Genomic DNA, 9,315 nt, shown 5'->3' with positions numbered 1-9,315 from the left:
TCTCTCTCTGGGGACCCCTCTCTCTCTGGGGACCCCTCTCTCTCTGGGGACCTCTCTCTCTCTGGGGACCCCTCTCTCTCTGTGGACCCCTCTCTCTCTGTGGACCCCTCTCTCTCTGGGGACCCCTCTCTCTCTGGGGACCTCTCTCTCTCTGGGGACCCCTCTCTCTCTGAGGACCCCTCTCTCTCAGTAAACCCGCACACACAGTTCCCTTCAGGTGCACAACAACAGACCTCTTAAACAGAATGAAGAATAATAAATGAATTCACCATATTTTTTTTTCCTGATAATTTGCAAAACAAAATGCTTCTCATGGATTTTTCATCCTATCATGACGGTTTTCTCCTTCTTCCTTTCTTCTTCATGTGTTTGTCTCTAGGTGGTTTTGTTCACCCCCCCCCCCCCCCCCCACACACCACCACTTCCTCTTCCTGTCTTCCACTCATGAGCAGCGAGGCTGACTTTAGCAGCGGCAGCGGCCATCATGGAAGAGAAGGGCTCTGTGGGGAAGATTAGCGTGTCCTCGGACTCGGTGTCCACGCTCAACAGTGAGGACTTTGTCCTGGTGTCCCGGCTGGGGGACGACACGCCCTCCTCCACTCACAACGGTAGCGATGACGAAAAGACAGGACTGAAGGTAAGGATGGTTGGTTAGGCGTCTGGACGCATCGCTGCTGTCAGGTGAAAAGAAGCGGCTGGCGACTGCACATGTGTCGGAGGAAACATGAGCTAGTCTACATCTCTCCCCAGATCCAATTGGGCGGAGTCAAAAAAGAAAGAAAAAAAATAATCACTTACGTATGTCGATGAATGCCGATCACTTGAAGCAGCTACGAGCAAGATTTTCGATTGTTATTAAACAGTCTAAATTTAATATCGATGCATCACATCTTACCTATAATAGTAGACGAGACCAACGCAGAGTAGTCTCGCTTGAACCCAGAGTGAATCGGCCAGTGTTAGTCTGTCTGTGGCCGGGGCAGTGAAATGAAACGGTTTGCAGCAGCCACTTCGGCCGTAACCACAAAATAACTTCCAAAAAACCTGTTAGAATATAACGAGAGATGTTCGCGAGAGTAGCGAGCCCCTGCATGGCGTTCTCCGTGTTTATGGTCTGTTGCTAGGCAGAGCGAAACGGCGGAAGGCAGACAGCTGCTGTAAACCGTTTCGTTTCACTTCCTGGTCTATCCGGCCCACTGGTAGACAGATAGAGAGAGAGAGCCTGGTGACGCGAGGTTAGACAGACACAGACTCTATAATCATCAAGAGAGCAATCTCCGATTCACACGGCTTTGGTCTCAGCTACTATTATAGGTAAGATGTGATGCATCAATATTGTAATTATACTGTTTAATAACAATCGAAAATCTTGCTCGTAGCTGCTTTAAGTGACAACCAGTGCATGCAGAAAACACATGTTAACGCCAGGTGTAAATGGAATCATAGAGCCCATTTGGGTCTGGTTTACCAGACGCATCTATATTCACTTCATCTTCATCATGTGACACCCAGGTCACATGATGTACGTACTACGTACATATTCACTTTTCAACTGGCTGTGTTCATCAAGCACTTGTCCAAAGCTCTCCTCCATCTTTTTAAACATGCACTGATTTTAGATCACTCACTCACTCACTCACTCACTCACTCACTCACCCACTCACTCACTCACTCACTCACCCACTCACTCACTCACTCACTCACTCACTCACTCACTCACTCACCCACTCACTCACCCACCCACTCACTCACTAGTCTCGCTGGCCAGCCTCCTCTCCCTTCTGTCCGAGGAGTCTGGCGCCGCAGGTCTCCATAGTGGGATTGCGATGGGCGGTGCTTAGCGGCAGTGCCCTTGGAAAATAGTTTCCAACAATCCAACTTGCCGTTTTCAGCGTGTAGCAACAAGCTAGCATGTAGGTTTCTGCTCTTAGCTTGCTAGCTACAGTAGCTAGTTAGCGTTGTTGTTTTCACTGAGGCGGCAGGGCACTATTTACAGCGACACACACGGAGGAGGGAGCGGAAGCCGCTCTGATTGACATGGTCGGAGCCAATGACAGAGCTTCTTAAGCGGGGAGCGGACATTCGGCAGCGTCTGAAACCGACGCCTCCAATGGGAGAGCAGAGTAGAGCAGGGGAGGGTTTATCACAGTTATGGAGACCTGCGGCGCCAGACTCCTCGCACGGAAGGGAGAGGAGGCTGGCCAGCGAGACTACTCACTCACTCACTCACTCACTCACCCACTCACTCTCTAACCCATTCACTCATTCAGTCACCCACCCACCCACTCACTCTCTAACTCACTCACTCTTTAATAAGGCTAACCATTTCCATGCTAATGATGTTTTGCCTTCTCCACATGCTCACTCTGCCTACCCTCTTCCACACGTTAGGGGTGTCACGGTACATGTATTCGTCCCGTGAGTTTACGGTATGACCCTCACGGTACCTCGTTTCACGGTACATGAAACGACACAACGAATGCGTCAAATCCAGAAGCACCTAAACGCTGTTTGAACGGCATTGAATTGAATTGAATTAAATGCCACAGAAGAAGACACACCAAAACAACACAAGGGCCATAGAAATCCGCGTTCACAGAATGGGACGTTTTGTGGCGATAAGCTGTTTTGCAAATTCTGTCAACATCAAGCCAACGAGGTAAGCTTGCCAATGTAACGTTACGTAGCCGCGACAAAGTCCTTTATAGTTGCGCGTTGCGGCTAAACGTTACATAACACTGACAAAGCTGTTAACTTGTAAACAAGCAACATACATCGCGTGGGATGAGTGATGCGGTCAAGCAGACATCTGCGGATGCAGACAGGCAAGCTGCGGTGAGGAAGAGGCGATGACTCCTTGTCATGTTCCAATAATCCATTAGATGACTGAACGTAATCATCATATTATGCTAAACAAAACTCACATCCAATAACGTTAAGGCGCTGACAGGGTTCTTTCCCGTACTTACTGGGAAAGTGAAACCCACCCCGTTGTCTGTCAGACAGTGGGGGTATCTTTCAACAGGGTTTAGAAGTTTTTCTTCTTCTGCCGTTTTATTCTTCTTCTGAACATGTAGGTATTTTGACGTTGACTAAAGAAACACTGCCGCCTAGTGGCCGCTTTTAGATAGGATTCCAAATTAGTGCTTACATCAAACGCAAATGCTACATAAAACAAATACAACAGGGGGAGGGGTTGGTGGGAGTATTAGGCTACTCCACACATGCGCTCTGTTTACAAACTTGTGTACAATAAAGATTTAAAGTGGGGGGAAATGCCTTTGCCCTGTCAAACAGCTGGAATACAGACATCTGAGAGGGAGGCGCACCCCACACTTTGAAAATCACTGCTCTAGAGTAAAACCTTTTTGTGTGGATTGCCTAGATCTTATTAAATAGTGGGCATTTATTCATTCCCACATATTAGACACTATTTCTGATGGTAAAAATAGCGTAAAAAGCAGAATTCAGACATATTCAAAGGGAAAAAAACAGAATTTGGGATTTGTTGCTTTTTTTCCCCCGTTTTCGTACCGTGCCGTATTCGTACCGAACCGTGACCCCAAAACCGAGGTACGTACCGAACCGTGACTTTTGTGTACCGTGACACCCCTACCACACGTACAGCAGAGCTGTAACTATAAAGATCAACTATAAGAAGGTTCTATAGAATAGAATGGCTACAACTATATTATGATCCATACATTGAGGCGAGCACATAGTTGCAGGGTTTGTGCTGCTGAACCAGCCTGGGACTCAGTCTGATAACTAATAACACTCTGTGACAGACAGCTGATAACTAATAACACTCTGTGACAGACAGCTGATAACTAATAACACTCTGTGACTGACAGCTGATATTTCTGGGTTTGCGGTGGAGAGCGGATGGCCACGCCAAAGGCTGATGTGTTTGAAATCAATGTCACGAATCACGATAATCGGAAGGATTTTTCTCTATATCAATAAAATATAACATGATATGGTTCATGTATGCAAAATCACGTTAAATAATCCAATGAATTTTCATCTCATGATTGAACCGTGTGGTAACATTAGGCGTTATGTCAAACAACATTTTCTACTAATATTCCGACAATACTTCATTTTATGAGAGTTTTTAAGTAAAATTGGCTCGTCATCATCAATTTAGGACAGCAGAAACGTGTGTCACTCACAATATTACAATATATTCATTACGGGTGGGAATCACCAGATGCCCACGATACGATACTAAAACGATACTTGAGTCACGATACGATAGTATTGCGATATTGCGATATGCTAGTATTGCGATAAATTGAATATTGCCATATTTCGATATATTGTCACTCCTAACTCCTTTTCCTACCTTTTCCTTGACCTCACCAGAAGTAAAACGTGCAGTGTTTTTTTGTTTTGTTTTGTTTTTGCCCCACATGTAGGCTACATTATTAAGCTTCTCTGGACTCAATACGCCACTGCAGGCGTGGACTGCAACATCGAGCGCTTTGGGCAGATGCCCGGTGGCCCGGCATGGCCTGCAAAAAAAAAATATATATATATATAATGTATATATATATATTTTTTTTTATTATCAATACTTGGCGTCCAAATATCGATACAATATAGTCAGGCAAAATATTGCGATACTATGGTCTATCGATTTTTTCCCCCACCCCTAATATTCATATCATTACGATATGATTCCACTGATCGACGATAAATAATAACCTCCAAGAGTTTTGCTTCCGTGTGACGCGGTCATTGTTAACAGACCCACTGAGGCGAGAATGGAGTGAGAGTTGATTCATCGCTACTTTTTGTCGGTGTTTGACGTCCAGACGACATTTTGGCTGATCTTTATAAACTGATAACTACAGACATCGTTGGACTGTGAACAACGGACGAGGAGGTCTTGGCGCGGACGTCCGCTCAACACCGACCCCCCCCCGAAATATCGCCCGTCTGTCCCAGAGTCTTATTAGTCATCAGACTGATGCTGAACTGGTTGTTCATATGATGTCACAAACAAGTGCACCTCTATTGTATGTGTGTGTTTTGTTTTTAAATGACTGCAGCTTAGTGGAGAAATAAAGACCTCATCAAAGCCAGTAATATATTTAGGCTTGTCATTTGGCGACAGCTAGTCAGCAAAGAAAAGTTGTGTGATGCAACTTAACTTTGAGGCAACATCTCTCTTTAGTTGTCACTTAGGCCATGTTCAGACTAGGAGGCCAAATCTGATTTGTGAACTTTAGTGACCTATTAATGACTTTATCCAGATTGGTTTTATGAGTCTGGACGCTCCAAGTCTGATTTGTGTCACTTGTCCCAAACCACATATGGAGGTAGTTTCCAATCTGCTTTTGACTGATGTGTCTTCAGTGCGGACGCGCAGATCCACCAAATCTGATTTGAACGTCACTCGCAACTCGTCATCAAAATGCTTCTGCGCAGGAAAACCACGTCACCAACGTACGTATTTACTGACGCACGCCCACGTTGTTACCATAGCAACCCATGCAGATAGGCTGTTTAGGTCTGGACACACAGATCCGACTTGAGAATCAGATTTGTGGCAGTGCGGACACACTCCCAAATCAGATTTGGGAAACCAATCAAGATAATGATGATTAATGACTTTATCAGCAAATCAGATTTGCCTGTAATGTGAACATGGCCTTAGATGCTACTGTTACTATATTGTCCAGTATATTGTCCAGTATAATGTCCAGTATATTGTCCAGTATAATGTCCCTTGCTGTATGAGTCATGCTTCAGCTAGCAATTATTTAGCATATTAGCTGACAAACGTTGCGGCGATGTGAGTGAGTTGTGAGTGCTTTGAACTCATTGTCAGGGAAAATCATTGTGTTTTGGGATGAAGGTTTGTCTCTTTGCAGAGAGTGAAGATGTCTGAGCGAAGACATGTAGCTAACGTTACCACCATCCTGTGTGTGTCCCTAATGGGTTCAGGTTACCTCCTCTCCTCTCCTCTCCTCTCCTCTCCTCTCCTCTCCTCTCCTCTCCTCTCCTCTCCTCTCCTCTCCTCTCCTCTCCTCTCCTCGTCTCTCCTCTCCTCTCCTCTCCTCTCCTCTCCTCTCCTCTCCTCTCCTCTCCTCTCCTCTCCTCTCCTCTCCTCTCTTCTCCTCTTCTCGCCTCTCCTCTCCTCTCCTCTCCTCTCCTCTCCTCTCCTCTCCTCCTCCCCTCTCTTCCTCTCTCCTCTCCTCTCCTCTCCTCTCCTCCTCTCTCCTCTCCTCCCCTCTCCTCCTCTCTCCTCCCCTTCCTCTCCTCTCCTCTCCTCTCTTCAGTCACATTTTGTCCATGCCTTTTCCAGTTTATCAGTTAAACTCAAGATTCAAGATTCAAGATTTTTATTGTCCCTCCATGGTACAAGTATCACGTGTGAAATTCTTGTGCTGTGGACTCCGTTTACGACATAGTACAAATAGGCAACAAGCAATGAGCAATAGGCAATAAGAAATAGGCATCAATAAGCAATACTAAGCAGCAATAGGCAATGCGGCAGAATAGCGATAAGACAAGTCAGTGGCATATTCATTGCACATAGGTGCACGTCATGTGCATACGTTAGACGTGTTTGGACATTTTAATTCGACGTATTACGACGTATACGTAACGTATTTGACATACATTACAGTGCAAGTAGCATGTACCTTATTAAACATACAATTAAACATTAGGCATTAGGCAACTGTTATCATATTTCCTTTTATTGGCTTTGCTTAAGCAGTTGGTTGGCTCACATGTTCACACAGTGTCCATTAGTCCACATTATTACTGTTCTGTGTGAATTCTGGGAATGAATTGTTGACTCTGTGTTGTAAATGACCAGAAGGTGGCGCCAGCAGAGCAGGGAAGTGGCATGTCACACACTCTTCTTCTCTTGTTGATTTTACATGCTTAGTTGGAGATAAGAGAATGTGATTTCACAATAGATGATCTGTTGATGATGAATCACAGATTTGAGATGTTGTGTCATTTTGTGGCCAGTGACTCGTTGGTGTTTTAGGTAAGAAAGCAGTTATCCCACACACACACACGTCCTGTGTTGTCAATCAATACCTTGTGGTGAAGTCACCTCATTCACTCACACACCCTGGCCATCATCCAGATTCACTCACACACCCTGGCCATCATCCAGATTCACTCACACACCCTGGCCATCATCCAGATTCACTCACACACCCTGGCCATCATCCAGATCGTCTCCACACTATCATGTACATTTGCTTCCCCACCCGTCACGTGACGTCAGCCATCCAGTCAGAGAGCAGTCAGTGTGTCTAAACTTGTTGTTTGTTATGCAGGTGATATCTGAGGAAGGGGTCAGCTTTAAGGTCAGTTTCTTCTCGCTCTCTCTTTCTTTTTCTCTCTCTCTCTCTCTCTCTCTCTCTCTCTCTCTCTCTCTAGCTTGTGTTTGTTTCTGTTTTTTCCCCTCTAATAGAGAGCCAAAGTGAACGTCACTTCCTGCTTTAGCACTGTACCAGAGATTTTCATCCGTCATTTATTTTCCTATAGACAGTTCATTAAAGGAACACTCCGCCCATTTTCAACCAGCTTTGTATCATTAGAACATCAGTAGTAGATCAGAAAAATTAATACTCAAATTAATAACTCATTAACTCAAATCAACTCTCAATAACTGTCAAACTAGATGAATGATGAATAGTTTGACAGTTATTGAGAGTTGATTTGAGTTAATGAGTTATTAATTTGAGTTAGTGTGGACCAGTGATGTCACTGGTCCACACTTTAACACTCAATAACTGTCAAATTAAATGACAGACTTCAAAACCGCTTACAGTTTTCTGATATACTGCTGATGTTCTAATAATACAAAGCTGGTTGAAAATGGGCGGAGTGTTCCTTTAAATGCTTATAATTTTTTTTTTACTTGGTCAAACCAAACGGTTCAGATATATTTAGAAACAGGAGAGATCGCATAACATTTCACTCAGACCAAAACGTAAAAAAAAAAATGCGGGTTTACTTTAAAGAAAATGTTTTTTAAAGTTTTGGTCTGAGTGAAATGTTCTATGGTCTCTCCCGATTCTAAATATATCTGAACCGTTTGGTTTGAACGAGTAAAACTATTTTTATAAGCATTTTACGAAATGTCTATGGGAAAATAAATGGCGCCTGAAAATCTCTGGTACAGTGCTGAAGCAGGAAGTGACGTTTCACTTTGCCTCTCTATTCTGTGATGTGATTCTAATCTGTGGTGATTCTGTCTGTGCGTGCGTTGTGCTCTCTGTATTTTGACTGGCTGTTGATTGACAGCCTTCGCTCGCCTGATAATGGTAGTGATACAGCAGAGCAGACACTCACATACAGGTGTATCTGAAGCTGTGTAATGAAGTGGTGTCAGATATATATGGACTTAAATGGCTCTCAGTAGAGAATTGATTGTTGCCTTACAACAAAAACAGTTTCTTAAAAGCAGAGAAAATTTGACTTACGGTAATTTATAAGACTCTGTTCTCATTATATGGCATTGGAAATGTAGACAGTGTAGCTGTGTATCTATCCTGCCATATGGCAATAGTAGGACTATGGATGGATTGCATTAATATGTGACACATACAGTGTTGGGGGTAACTCATTACAAAAGTAACATATTACATGTAATATATTACTTTTAGCAGTAACTCAGTAATATAACTTATTACTTATAGGATTTCAGTAATATTATACCAGTTACTTTGTCAAGTAACTCAAGTTACAAATTGAGTTATTTTTTTTTAAATCAAAGCACATATTTAAAAAAGATACAATCATTTCCTAATCAAACTGTGTGTTTTTATGCAAATAACCACTATAGATGAGAATAACAAAGGAAAATAATAACATTTAGAATTTTGGATTGTTTACACTGACTTCAAGGCGGTTGAAATTATTTTTCGGGATGGTTCCGGGGCGGCGATGTCATTCTGCTGCTGCTGTTGCTTTGGTGAAAGTAATGCAAAAGTAGTGTAATAATAAGTAACGAGTTACTCTACACAGACGGTAATATTGTAAAGTAACATTACGGTACTTTCAAATGAAAGTAACTACTAATATGTAGTATATTACATTTAGAAAGTAACTTGCCCAACACTGGACACATATATGATCTATGTCTGTCTATACATGCAGAGCCCACTTTGAATATTGAACCTGATTACTCAGCTATGAAAACATAATGCAAAATAAGAAACTGTATTGTGTAAATCAGACTATCCTGCCTATTGCTCCACAGTGCCCTCTGCTGGTTACTTCTGCTGTCCCACAGGTTTGAAATAGGGCTTTGGCAGCTTGTGTATGGCTTGATGC

At 43.3% G+C, this 9,315-nt stretch overlaps 1 protein-coding gene across 1 annotated transcript in view; it reads left to right on the top strand.

Moving 5' to 3' along the window:
• Positions 1-481: 481 nt before the first annotated feature.
• The window catches only part of rabgap1 (RAB GTPase activating protein 1), a 149,679-nt gene continuing 140,845 nt past the window's right edge, over positions 482-9,315 (top strand). The window contains 2 exon segments of the mRNA XM_083657855.1: positions 482-637; positions 7,311-7,340. Of these exon segments, the coding sequence (XP_083513981.1) occupies positions 485-637; positions 7,311-7,340 (183 nt within the window). The 5' untranslated portion in view covers positions 482-484.

Source organism: Poromitra crassiceps (assembly GCF_964638095.1).
Source record: "Poromitra crassiceps genome assembly, chromosome: 21".
Lineage (NCBI taxonomy): Eukaryota > Metazoa > Chordata > Actinopteri > Beryciformes > Melamphaidae > Poromitra > Poromitra crassiceps.
Note: the sequence above shows the minus strand (reverse complement) of the source record. Positions and strands in the feature narration are given on the sequence as shown.